General features: G+C 37.6%; 1 protein-coding gene across 5 annotated transcripts in view; it reads right to left on the bottom strand.

Annotated features, from left to right (window-relative positions):
• Positions 1-14,861, bottom strand: part of CD36 (CD36 molecule (CD36 blood group)) — an 83,299-nt gene that overhangs the window by 26,228 nt on the left and 42,210 nt on the right. For all 5 annotated transcript variants that reach the window (XR_012333900.1, XM_073809602.1, XM_019940512.3 and 2 more), the window contains exons 2-3: positions 5,776-5,864; positions 5,083-5,291 (exon numbers count right to left, since the gene is read on the bottom strand). Coding sequence is in view for 4 of the 5 variants with exons in the window: in XM_073809602.1 (XP_073665703.1) it covers positions 5,083-5,202 (120 nt within the window). In the remaining variant the exon portion in view is untranslated. The remainder of the gene's footprint in view (positions 1-5,082; positions 5,292-5,775; positions 5,865-14,861) is intronic.

The raw sequence follows: 14,861 nt of genomic DNA, 5'->3' as shown, positions 1-14,861 counted from the left end.
TTTATTTAAATAAAGAAAAAGTCCCAGCATCTTTACATGATTCAAATGGACAAGATCATCATGGATATATGAACATCCGAGAGCAAACTCAGGCTTAGTCTTAAATGTACCACACAGCCCCTAACCATTGAAAGTATTCTGATGATGTCTTAGTCTGTGGATATTGAGCTGGGTTACAATGTAAATCAAAGATTGCAGATAACCCTCATTTCAAAAACAAGAAGGGAAAACACTCTATTTATTTATTTTATCCCTGCTTTGTTACCCTGCCCTAGTGAAATTATACTTTCAAAGTCATTACTGACGATGTTCTAACCATTATTTCCTTAATTTTCATCTGCCTGAGATCATTTTATTCTTTCCCTGAAAATTGGCTTCCTATTAACTTCCCAAAAAATGCACTCTATTGTTTTCATTGCTCCATATAAAATAATTTTACCCTTTTCTGTTTTTGTCTTCCTACCTACCTCAGAATGCACATATCCTATAGTAATTTCTCTGCCCTTTTGTCTCTATATTCAAATTCTCCTTAAGCAAATCTACTGTTTAGTTTTATCTGTATTCCCTATAATAATGATCAAATCTCTTGAGCTCTGACCTCTGAAATATACACTGATGTTCATATCAAATCGCTTATAAAATGTCTGTTTTTTATTCTTCTAAGGTATACAGTTCTATCAATAACAACTGGACATCTTGCAGTTTGTTCTTTTTACTCCTCTCTCTCCCTGTTTAGTCCCTCTATCCCATTGTATCCCATCACCCATCAGTTCTAGGTACTCCACCACACTAAACCAGAGTGCCTTTTGTTATGTGCAGACTCTGCAAAGATCTTTCTAAAGGGAGTCTTAAATTCTCCTTGAAAGTGGTCATGTCCTACATAGCGCTTCCTGTTTTCGGTCTCCTCACTTTCCAGTACATTCTATTGTAGAATTATAGAGTACAAAACTGTGTAAATCATCTAGTCTCTCCCTTTAGATTGCCTAGGTATGGAAACTAACTCGTCCTCCTTTTGGCTAGGTGAGTTGGCAAGTTGATTTAGGGTCTTGTGACTGTAAAATGGGTAAAATAGTAATACCTTCTCATAGATATTTCTGAAGATTAAATGAATTAGTATATATGCAGCTCTTAGTAGGACTAAATAAATGCTTTATTAGTATATAGTATGGTATATTAGTATGTATGGTATATAGCATATTAGTATATAGTATATTTGATATCAATCTCTGAATGCAGATTTTGTTATATCTAACACCTACCAGAAAACATAAACCATCTACTATTGCCTATCATTTCATTAATTAGTCTTCTAACTGATGTTCAAAGCTTCCTAAATCTTACCCCATGTTATTATTTTTCTAATTGTCTCTCCTGTTAATCCTATATTTTTGGCACATTTTTTAATATTCCTCCTTCCCTCGTCACAACATTTACTTGCATTTCCACAACTTTTCCCATAGTATTAAACAGTCCTTTGACACTTTTATTGGAGCCTTCTTTGGACTTTCAAAATTTTGTACTTCAAAATCCAATTCAAATCTCACCTTCTTCCTGAAGTTATTGAACACTCTGAGAAAGTTCTCTTTCTAAATAATATTTATTTTCTACAGTATATGCTTTAGAATTCAATTATAGAGTTTCACAGGTCTCTGTAGTTTTTACAATATGCTTTCCCCAGTTAAAACTTATATTTCTTGAGATAAATATTTATTTTATTCTCTCTTGGCCTCTATACAAAAGCAAATTTCTGATGTCTGAAAACTCTTATTTCCTCAGGATTAGCCATTGTGAACTCAGAGATAAACAGTAAACAATTAAAATAGATGCTGGCACCCCTCATGCCATCTAACAGGGTCTAAATGAATAATACTGTTGAATAATAAGAAAGAACAGATGACCACTATTAAGCTACAGATGATCAATTATGTATCAAAAAAGTCTTAGTCTAAAATGCTGTGCACTGGAAGATTATTGTCACTTTTCTATTCTGAAGATTTTTCCACAAAATAAGTTATAGTCTCTGTGTTAGAACTGATCCTGTTCTCTCGCCCCAGAATATACAGAAGAGAAGAAAGTTTATAGAGCAGAAAGGGTGTTGAACAATGGCAATTCCCTCTCGCACTATTAGATTCTCCCCACCTCACCATCACCTGTCTGTCTCTATTGAACTGTATTAAAAATAGGGCTTCCCTCGTGGCACAGTGGTTAAGAATCCACCTGCCCATGTAGGGGACATGGGTTCGAGCCCTGGTCCAGGAAGATCCCACGTGCCGCAGAGCAACTAAACCCGTGCGCCACAACTACTGAGCCTGTGCTTGAGAGCCCGCGAGCCACAACTACTGAAGCCGATGCGCCTAGAGCCCGTGCTCCACAGCAAGAGAAGCCACCACAATGAGAAGCCCGTGCACCGCAACGAAGTGTAGCCCCTGCTCACCACAGCTAGAGAAAGCCCACGTGCAGCAACAAAGACCCAATACAGCCAAAAATAAATAAATATATAAAATATAATAATAATAATATCAAGAAAACTGGGAATTCCAAGGAAGGAGATGGAATTTAATGTATATTTTCAGTTAAATGCATGAGGTTGAAATTTTTGCAGTCTGTTAGCAAGAGAAAGGATAGAAATGACTATACTGTTATTAAGCAAATATAGCATGCAAGTATAGAAACTGTACCTAAAAATGTCCTATTTTTTAAAAATCTGTTATACTAAGACAAGAGCTATAATGGTACAGTGAGAAAAGTTTTTAAATTTAAAGACTAAGCATTTTAGCTAAACCGAAAAAACACTGGAAAATAGTAACTTCTTGTCCGGGGTAACTAGATTTGAAATTAAATCTTCATATTTATTTGTCAATTAGGTCAGTGCTTTAGTGAAATATAATTGTATATGTTTATACTCCTAGTAAGAGTAAGATGTTAAACATGGATGAATGGATGAGACAGATCAAGGTCTTAGCAGGAACAGAAACTTCAGTATGAGTTGGTAGTCTAGCCCATTTTCAGATTCAGTTCTTGTTGTTCTCCATGTGCACTGTGCTTACTAACGTCTAGACCGCTGACATCTGAATCAGGCTGAGAGCTGAGGCCAGCATTCAGATATGTTTTATTTGGCTAGCACTATATTTTATTTATTTATTTATTTATTTTTAGTGAATGAAATAATACTTTATAATTTTGATTAAGAGGTAAAGGAATAGAGAACAATTGAATTTGAGATATTCGAGAGAATAATTTGGAAATTAATCTTTCAGTGTTTACTTTCAATGTTCATACAATGAACTAGGCTTCTATTCAGCCTCACTATACATGATATGATGCATCACATAACTTTGTGTAAGTTGCCACAAATACAGGATACCTAATATACAATGAATGAAAGAAATTTTGTCAGCAAGACTGCCCTCATAGCTCCATTTCACTTTATATTTGTTTTTCAGTTTTCTTAGATTTTCAATGTATTTATACACAAACTCATTTTGTCTATAGCATTGAAATAGTAAAAAAAAAAAACAAAAAAAAACAAACCAAAAGAATCAAACTTTTTTTTTTTTTTTTTTTTTTTGCAGTACACGAGCCTCTCACTGTTGTGGCCTCTCCCGTTGTGGAGCACGGGCTCCGGACGCGCAGGCTCAGCGGCCATGGCTCACGGGCGCAGCCGCTCCGCGGCATGTGGGATCTTCCCGGACTGGGGCACGAACCCGTGTCCCCTGCATTGGCAGGCGGACTCTCAACCACTGCGCCACCAGGGAAGCCCCAAACCTTTTAATAAGAATATCAAAATTTCATCTTTTTTTTTTCTTTCACATATGTACTTCATTTTTCATCAATGGTAAAAAAAAAGCCTAACCTGCTTCACCTTGTAAGATTTTACAAAAAGGGTATATACTTCCAAACATATGTACAACAGATTTTTTTTTACACAATCAGAGGAACCAACAAAATATCCACAAATGTTGCATGCTAATTGCTCATCAACTAGCTCCACACACTTTTTCATGGTTTTGCTTCACTGTCTCCATCTTCTCTTTGTGTAAAAGCAGTGTAGCATTGTATTTTAAAAATGAACATACATGCCTTTGGGCAGAGCACACACTTTTAAATTCACAATAGTCCTTGTCTTGTTTTTACCTTGTTCTTGGTAGTTCCCCATTTTTTTTTTTTTTTTTTTTTTTTTAAACCTTGTCTCCAAACCCCTGAAGCCATTTGAATTTGCCATCCCTGATTTAGGACTTCAGCAGATCTACTTTCCTTTATTCTAGTCTTCCTTCTCTTTATCAATTAAAGTTGGTGAGTATGAAAGTGAATTAGAAGGAACTAGGGTGGGAGATAAATTCTAGTTTGTTGTACAAAGCCTATATATTAAGTCACTTTATTTTTAGTGACTTAACACATAGGTGACTAAATATATTTTAGTCACTTTTATTTTTAGTTTTGTTAAAACTATAGTCAACTTGTTACATATATACTAGGATATGTTCTAAATTACATTTCTGGAAGTATCTTCTAAAAGTCAATTATCAAACTTCATCAATAAGAAATGTTCATAAGACAATCATATTATTACACATATCATATAGAGCAGTTTACCAAACAGAAATAATTTTTACCAGTTTTACCAAATATTCCTACATCAATATTAAACACAATTTTGTTTAAGTTATATATATATTAAATATGATTTTACTTTTCTCAACATTAATCAAACTGCACCCATTTTATAAATGTACCCTCACAAAATAACACTCATTTCTCATTCAAAAGCTTATCAGCATACTCTATTGACATAATTAAATGTAATTATTTCTACTTACCTGCATACCTATAATAGTTTTTTATCAGAAATTAAATATTTAGACCTAAGATGACAGTGCATTCATATAGAATATGAATGGTAGAATATACATCATACTGTGACCACTTCTCTATCATGTAGTTTCAGTAGTTCACAATCACGTTTGTGTTGGAGACACATTATTGCCAGTTACAATGAAATATCAAACAGCCACCCTAAGCCAAAAAGGGATGGAAGATAGAATGAATCAGGACAGCAAGAAATATTCTTGAAATTACTTGTACCTTTTTAATTGTCTTCTCAATAAGCATGTCTCCAACTGGCATTAGAATACCTCCAAACACAGCCAGGGCTGCACCAATGACAGCACCAGCGATGAGCCCACAGTTTCGATCGCAGCCCATTTTTCTTGTTCTGGGAAAAAACTAAGGTTCAGCACCTGCTTCCTTCAAACTCCCAGGTCTGATGAAGGTGGTTTCCAAGAGGTCTGGTTCTATCATTAGAAGGAGATCATAAAACAGAAGCATAAGTATCAAACAAAAAGATCAAAGTACAAGGAAAACACGCAACTGAAACAGATCATTCTGCCAGTTATAAACAGATGCTTTTTTTAAAAAAAAAATAAAACTTTCTAGGTCTTGTCCTTTCTTGATTTGACCTACCTACCAGTGGTAGAAGTAATAAATAATGTCACATAGAGCAGTTCTTCAAAGTTCTCCTCTTTAAAATTTTCTTTCTATGGATGATTAACATTCTGAAATCTTATCTAAGGAGAATATGCTTACTGTACTCTCGCCCTCTGCTTACCTTGCATCAGCCTGGGACACTTACGGGCATCTTCACCCTCTATCTGGCTTCTCCACCCCAACACAACCATCTGCACCCTAACTGGAGTTCTCCTGCAAACTGAATGTGGGTGGACTGATGTCTATCACATCTAAATGCTAAGCAAGTTTGGTGACAGATGTTTTCTTTACCTTTTTCACAAATAGAGAGATACGGATTTTACAGGAAATGATCTGATGAGTCTCAGAGGAATCAATTCTTGTAATCAATTGTAAGCTATCTGTTAAAACAAAAAAGCATGAGTAAATTGGGAAAATACATTGCCAGAAAATTAGCACTAGACTACTCCCTAATAACATCAAAATTATAATTATTAAAAGAAAATTTCACTTTCATCAATATTGAGTTCATGCCTGCATTCTTTCTTATACACGGTGTTGAAAACATTGAAATATTTTAAAGAAGAGTACTTCATTTCTTTTTTTTTTAACATCTTTATTGGAACATAATTGCTTTACAATGGTGTGTTAGTTTCTGCTTTATAACAAAGTGAATCAGTTATACATATACACGTTCCCATATCTCTTCCCTCCTGCATCTTCCTCCCTCCCACCCTCCCTATCCCACCCCTCTAGGTGGTCACAAAGCACCGAGCTGATCTCCCTGTTTTATGCGGCTGCTTCCCACTAGCTATCCACTTTACGCTTGGTAGTGTATATATGTCCATGCCACTCTCTCACCTCGTCACAACCTCCCCCTCCCCCTCCCCATATCCTCAAGGAAGTCCATGCTCTAGTAGGTCTGTGTCTTTATTCCCGTCTTGCCCCTAGGTTCTTCATGACCTTTTTTTTTTTTCTTAGATTCCATATGTATGTCCATCGACAGATGAATGGATAAAGAAGATGTGGCGCATATATACAATGGAATATTACTCAGCCATAAAAAGAAACAAAATTTAGTCAATTTCTTTTTTTAATAACTGATTTTTAGGTAGTCTAAAGGTGAAAAGACTTTAAGGAAAATATGTAGAGGATGTCTAGTTTCTGTGATAGTCATTGCTTTCTTGCTGGTCTCACATATATATTTTTTAACATATTCAAGGGCAATATTGTTCATTCTGTCATGGGCAACTGACTCATGCCAGTTCTGTTAAAAGCAACTAGATTGTGTCAATATGTATTTCACTTAGTCAGTCTTATCTTTGCAAGAAAACTCTTAGTGGAATAAGTAGATCCTATTGTAACAAGGTTAATAAGACTTTATTATTCAAATATTGAAAACATACTCATTTGAGCTATTTTGGTTGCAATCGCATTTTTTATAATGGGGTTGACCTGACATCAATAAACAGAATGTGCTTTGTAGCTTATAAACAAATATTCCCTACTTCAAAATGCCCCTGGCCAAGGAAAACAAAAATGCCAACAGAATGGAGGCTACAGACAAAAAAGAGGCACACATAATATTTTTCTCAACCTTGTAAGTAGAATAATAATTATATTTTGTTATGGTCTCAGATTTTCCCTCCATAGCTTTGTTGTGGTTGAAGTACCACTCTGATGATTTTATTAGTAGTTCTTTCCACTTGAGGAAACATTTAGTTTTTTTAAAATATTAATTGCATAGCTAAGAAAATAGTGTTAAGACTAATGTTAAGAAAATAAGACTTTTCCCCAAAATGGAAAAAGATGTTATAAAATTTTTTCATGGCAATTTATTTATTTTTCATCCTTTAGGATTTCCCTTTACCAATGCCTTATAGCTAGGATACTTCCACTGTAAATCAGGATGAGCAAACTGATTCACACTGAGGTCCTCATGGCTAAGAAGCTTGAATAGTCATGAGTGTCACATGTTTTTTTCCAATGTAAACAAAACACACAAGCCTAAACAAGTGATTTGTTTTTCCTGTGGAATTTTATGTGTCCCTGAGCAAGTAGAGTCGGCTTTTTATTAATTGCTTGGGGGTGGAGGGGGAAGAATATACGCTACCTCCTATGGCTTTGGCCAGGATTGTCATAATGCAATGGAACAAATTATTTAAACCTGATAATAATGACTAGATATTCACAAGTAGAATCTCCTTTGCAAAGGATAATTGTATAGCACCTTAAAATTTTTGTGAAGCATCATCCTTTTTGTTTTTGTTTTTTTCTGTTTTTTTATTTTTGCAGTACGCGGGCCTCTCACTCTTTTGGCCTCTCCCGCCGCGGAGCAGAGGCTCCAGATGCGCAGGCTCCGCGGCATGTGGGATCTTCCCGGGCCGGGGCACGAACCCGTGTTCCCTGCATCGGCAGGCAGACTCTCAACCACTGTGCCACCAGGGAAGCCCTGAAACATCATCTTTTAAACGATCATTGTAATTGCTGAGTAGAGAATGTCACCCAGGTGTTCTGTACTGTATACAAGTGATCATATTCAGGGGAGCTTATCAAGTAATATTTTACTGAATGCCTATTTCATAGACCATTCCCCAGTTCAAAATCTGCAAGTTATACTTAAGGTAGTCATCAAAATACAGGGATCGAGCCTGCTGTAACTGAGAGACTGGAGAATAAACTGAAGCGTGATGGGCTACTCTCTTGCCAGCTGACCTTGGGCAAGTCACTTAATAGCTCTATTCCTCAATTTCCTCATGTGTAAAATAAGATGCTAAGATGAGATCCCCAGTTTTTAATTTAGGCAGCTGAACTGGTTCTTCACTCAAATTCTTACATGGAAGACCAGGCAGAGTGACTTTGATTACAGCAGTGGCAGCAGTGGTGGGAACCCCAAGACCCTGATTCCCAACTTGGTCTCCCCACTCCCAACTAACACTATCCTATCCCATGTTTAGGAAACTTGAGGAGAATCTCTGTAGAAACAAATGGACTGCAATTCATTAAAAAATTGGGACACGAAATCCCGAGGGTCAAATTCTAGTTTTGTTTCTATAACATCATGAATCTATTAAAAAATACAACTCAAAGATAAAATCATCTCTTTCCGAAAGATATTGTATTTTCTATAGAAACACCACTAAAAATTATTCAATATTAATGTTATTTGCAATTCTGACAGATGGAATATAAAATGAGTTAAACATTACAATTCTATGGTTTCTGAGATGGACAGAGGTGTGTATTATTTGCCCCTTTCCAGATCTATGCCATCACCTAGTTAAGAATCTACCTGACCTTTCCCAGAATCATTCTCCTTTATTCAAGCAGCCCCACGGACTACAGGAAAGAGTTTCTGCAAGGGGCAAAGAGTCTCAAGAAAGTCCACTGGACGACCCAGGGGGCAACAGGTTATTCAGTGCCTCTCTAAACATGAAAACTCATTATTATGACTTCCAAGGACCCTGAGCCCAGAGATGTGAAGTCATGGGCAGACCTGGGTACTGCCTAGGCTCTGTCTGCTTTGAATTTAAAACTGAAGTGAGATAGTATACACAGCCCACTGCTGTTGAGTCAAGTTCATCAGAAAACAAAAGTGTCAATAATTTTTTGGGTTGAATTGCATGGTTAGACAGTTCCTAGTCTGACACTGTCTGGATGATGCATAAGCAAAGATACAAGAGTTACTCTAACATTCCTGCATATGTGTACTGATATTTTCAACAGAAAAAGATTGAGTTTATCTAATTTTTCACATTTTCTATTGGCCGACATACTTTTGTTACCCTGATGTAAGTTTCCTTTTTTTTTTTTCTCTCTAAGAATAGGCAAGATATTTCACATGTGTAGTGTAGTCCTCCTTTATCAATGGCTTTGCTTTCCACAGTTTCACTTACCCATGGTCAAAAGTGGTCAGGTGAAGGTAACTGAACCTGTAGAAAGCAAAATCTTGGCTACAGGGGGACTACTTAGGGTTTGGTGCTATCTCTGGGTTCAGGCACCCAATGAGGGTCTTAGAAGGTATCCTCCACACCCGTGAATATGGGGGAACTACTTACTTGCATTCATTTATTATGCTTCAGTGCCCTGTCACCATAAGTTAAGTATTGCTATTATAATTATACTTTAACCTTATGCTTCATACTACAAAATTACAAATACAAGGTGACCCTTGAACAACGCAGAGGGGTTATGGACCCTGCGGGCAGTGGAAAATCCACATATAACTATACAGTCAGCCCTCCTTATCTGTAGTTCTGCATCTGTGGATCCAACCAACTACACACTGTGGATCAGGTAGTACTGTAGTATCTACTGAAAAAATTCTGTGTCAAAGTGGACCCACAAAGTTCAAACCTGTTCTGTTCAAGGGTCAACTGTAGTTTTATTCACCTGAAGCAAAGGAGGGACTACCAAATTAAGTAGGACATGAATTGAATACATAAAAGTTCAGGTTACTCAGGACATTCTATTCAAGAGCTTCATAAAAAAAGTGTAGTTATTCCCCACTCTCCTCTCACATGTAGCCATTTAGAGCACATAAAATTTGTGTTTTGCACACATGGTTTTCTCAGTAGTACAGCTTCTTACATAATAAAATTTATTTTACTTGCTAATATTAGATTAAGTTTTATTCTTTACTGTTATTTCTTCTTCATAATAAGACATTGAGGAGAGGACTGGCGGTGTTAACACAGCCTGCAGGGGGTTAGTGCACCACGGCTAGCCGGGAGGGAGTCCGGGAAAAGGTCTGGAGCTGCCGAAGAGGCAAGAGACTTTTCCTTCCCTCTTTGTTTCCGGGTGCGCCAGGAGAGGGGATTAAGAGCGCTGCTTAAAGGAGCTCCAGAGATGGGCGCGAGTCGCGGCTAAAAACGCGGACGCCAGAGACGGACATGAGACGCTAAGGCTGCTGCTGCTGCCACCAAGAAGCCTGTGTTCAAGCACAGGTCACTATCCATACCTCCCTTCCGGGGAGCCTGTGCAGCCCGCCACTGCCAGGGTCCCACTGCCAGGGACAACTTCCCCGGGAGAACACACGGTGCGCCTCAGGCTGGTGCAACGTCACACCGGCCTCTGCCACCACAGGCTCGCCCCGCATCCATATCCCTCCCTCCCCCCAGCCTGAGTGCGCCAGAGCCCCCGAATCAGCGGCTCCTTTAACCCCGTCCTGTCTGAGCGAAGAACACACGCCCTCTGGCGACCTACATGCAGAGGCGGGTCCAGATCCAAAGCTGAGCCCCTGGGAGCTGTGCGAACAAAGAATAGAAAGGGAAATCTCTCCTAGCAGCCTCAGGAGCAGCGGATTAAATCTCCACAATCAACTTGATGTACCCTGCATCTGTGGAATACCTGAATAGACAACGAATCATCCCAAATTGAGGAGGTGGACTTTGAGAGCAAGATTTATGATTTTTCCCCCTTTTCCTCTTTTTGTGAGTGTCTATGTGTATGCTTCTGTGTGAGATTTTGTCTGTACAGCATTGCTTTCACCTTTTGTCCTAGCGTTCTGTCCGTCCCTTTTTTTTTAACTTAAAAAGTTTTTTTTCTTAATAATTATTTTTTATTTTTATAACTTTATTTTATCTTACATTATTTTATTTTCTCTTCTTTCTTTTTCTTTCTTTCTACTTTTTCTCCCTTTTATTCTGAGCCGTGTGGATGAAAGGTTCTTGGCGCTGCAGCCAGGAGTCAGTGCTGTGCCTCTGAGGTGGGAGAGCCAACTTCAGGACACTGGTCCACAAGAGACCCCCCCAGCTCCACATAATATCAAACGGCGAAAATTTCCCAGAGATCTCCATCTCAACACCAACACCCAGCTTCACTTAATGACCAGCAAGCTACAGTGCTGGAAACCCTATTCCAAACAACTAGCAAAACAGGAACACAACCCCACCCATTAGCAGAGAGGCTGACTAAAATCATAATAAGGCCACAGACACCCCAAAACACACCACCAGACGTGGACCTGCCCACCAGAAAGACAAAATCCACCTTCATCCACCAGAACACAGGCACTAGTCCCCTCCACCAGGAAGCCTACACAACCCACTGAACCAACTTTAGCCACTGGGGACAGATACCAAAAACAATGGGAACTACGAACCTGCAGCCTGCGAAAAGGAGACCCCAAACACAGTCAGAGAAGCAAAATGAGAAGACAGAAAAACACACAGCAGATGAAGGAGCAAGATAAAAACCCACCAGACCTAACAAATGAAGAGGAAATAGGCAGTCTACCTGAAAAAGAATTCAGAATGATAGTAAAGTAGATCCAAAATCTTGGAAATAGAATAGAGAAAATGCAAGAAACATTTAGCAAGGACCTAGAAGAACTAAAGAGGAAACAAGCAATGATGAACAACACAATAAATGAAATTAAAAATACTCTAGATGGGATCAATAGCAGAATAACTGAGGCAGAAGAACGGATAAGTGACCTGGAAGAATAAATAGTGGAAATAACTACTGCAGATCAGAATAAAGAAAAAAGAATGAAAAGAACTGAGGACAGTCTCAGAGACCTCTGGGACAACATTAAATGCACCAACATTCGAAGTATAGGGGTCCCAGAAGAAGAAGAGAAAAAGAAAGGGACTGAGAAAATATTTGAAGAGATTATAGTTGAAAACGTACCTAATATGGGAAAGGAAATTGTTAATCAAGTCCAGGAAGCACAGAGAGTCCCATACAGGATAAATCCAAGGAGAAACATGGCAAGACACATATTAATCAAACTGTCAAAAATTAAATATAAAGAAAACATATTAAAAGTAGCAAGGGAAAAACAACAAATAACACACAAGGGCATCCCCATAAGGTTAACAGCTGATCTTTCAGCAGAAACTCTGCAAGCCAGAAGGGACTGGCAGGACATATTTAAAGTGATGAAGGAAAAAACCCTGCAACCAAGATTACTCTACACAGCAAGGATCTCATTCGGATTTGATGGAGAAATTAAAACCTTTACAGACAAGCTAAAGCTGAGAGAGTTCAGCACCACCAAACCAGCTTTACAACAAATGCTAAAGGAACTTCTCTAGGCAAAAAACACAAGAGAAGGAAAAGACCTACAATAACGAACCCAAAACAATTAAGAAAATGGGAATAGGAACATACATATCGATAATTACCTTAAATGTAAATGGATTAAATGCTCCCACCAAAAGACACAGATTGGCTGAATGGATACAAAAACAAGACACATATATATGCTGTCAACAAGAGACCCACTTCAGACCTAGGGACACATACAGACTGAAAGTGAGGGGATGGAAAAAGATATTCCATGCAAATGGAAACCAAAAGAAAGCTGGAGTAGCAATTCTCATATCAGACACAATAGACTTTAAAATATAGACTATTACAAGAGACAAAGAAGGACACTACATATGAGCAAGGGATCAATCCAAGAAGAAGATATAACAATTGTAAATATTTATGCACCCAACATTTATGCACCTCAATATATAAGGCAAATACTAACAACCATAAAAGGGGAAATCGACAGTAACACATTCATAGTAGGGGACTTTAACACCCCACTTTCACCAATGGACAGATCATCCAAAATGAAAATAAATAAGGAAACACAAGCTTTAAATGATACATTAAACAAGATGGACTTAATTGATATTTATAGGACATTCCATCCAAAAACAACAGAATACACATTTTTCTCAGGTGCTCATGGAACATTCTCCAGGATAGATCATATCTTGGGTCACAAATCAAGCCTTGGTAAATTTAAGAAAATTGAAATTGTATCAAGTATCTTTTCCGAGCACAACGCTATGAGACTAGATATCAATTACAGGAAAAGATCTGTAAAAAATACAAACACATGGAGGCTAAACAATAGACTACTTAATAACCAAGAGATCACTGAAGAAATCAAAGAGGAAATCAAAAAGTACCTAGAAACAAATGACAATGGAGACACGACGACCCAAAACCTATGGGATGCAGCAAAAGCAGTTCTAAGAGGGAAGTTTATAGCAATAAAATCCTACCTTAAGAAACAAGAAACATCTCGAATAAACAACCTAATCTTGCACCTAAAGCAATTAGAGAAAGAAGAACAAAAAAACCCCAAAGTTAGCAGAAGGAAAGAAATCATAACGATCAGACCAGAAATAAATGAATAAGAAATGAAGGAAATGACAGCAAAGAACTATAAAAGTAAAAGCTGGTTCCTGGAGAAGATAAACAAAATTGATAAACCATTAGCCAGACTCATCAAGAAAAAAAGGGAGAAGACTCAAATCAATAGAATTAGAAATGAAAAAGGAGAAGTAACAACTGACACTGCAGAAATACAAAAGATCATGAGAGATTACTATAAGCAACTCTATGCCAATAAAATGGACAACCTGGAAGAAATGGACAAATTCTTAGAAATGCACAACCTGCCAAGACTGAATCAGGAAGAAATAGAAAATATGAACAGGCCAATCACAAGCACTGAAATTGAGACTGTGATTGAAAATTTTACAACAAACAAAAGCCCAGGACCAGATGGCTTCACAGGTGAATTCTATCAAACATTTAGAGAAGAGATAACACCTATCCTTCTCAAACTCTTCCAAAATATAACAGAGGGAGGAACACTCCCAAACTCATTCTACGAGGCCACAGTCACCCTGATACCAAAACCAGACAAGGATGCCACAAAGAAAGAAAACTACAGGCCACTATCACTGATGAACATAGATGCAAAAATCCTCAACAAAATACTAGCAAACAGAATCCAACAGCACATTAAAAGGATCATACACCATGATCAAGTTGGGTTTATTCCAGGAATGCAAGGATTCTTCAATATACGCAAACTGAACAACGTGATACACCATATTAACAAACTGAAGGAGAAAAACCATATGATCATCTCAACAGATGCAGAGAAAGCTTTCGACAAAATTCAACACCCATTTATGATAAAAACCCTGCAGAAAGTAGGCATAGAGGGAACTTTCCTCAACATAATAAAGGCCATATATGACAAACCTACAGCCAACATCATCCTCAATGGTGAAAAACTGAAAGAATTTCCACTAACATCAGGAACAAAACAAGGTTGCCCACTCTCACCACTCTTATTCAACATAGTTTTGGAAGTTTTAGCCACAGCAATCAGAGAAGAAAAGGAAAAAAAAGGAATCCAAATCAGAAAAGAAGAAGTAAAGCTGTCACTCTTTGCAGATGACATGATACTATACATAGAGAATCCTAAAGATGCTACCAGAAAACTACTAGAGCTAATCAATGAATTTGGTAAAGTTGCAGGATACAAAATTAATGCACAGAAATCTCTGGCATTCCTATACACTAATGATGAAAAATCTGAAAGTGAAACCAAGAAAACACTCCCATTTACCATTGCAACAAAAAGAATAAAATAT

This window comes from Tursiops truncatus, chromosome 9 (genome assembly GCF_011762595.2).
Source record: "Tursiops truncatus isolate mTurTru1 chromosome 9, mTurTru1.mat.Y, whole genome shotgun sequence".
In the NCBI taxonomy this organism is placed as follows: Eukaryota; Metazoa; Chordata; class Mammalia; order Artiodactyla; family Delphinidae; genus Tursiops; species Tursiops truncatus.
This window is presented reverse-complemented; position numbering and strand designations above follow the sequence as displayed.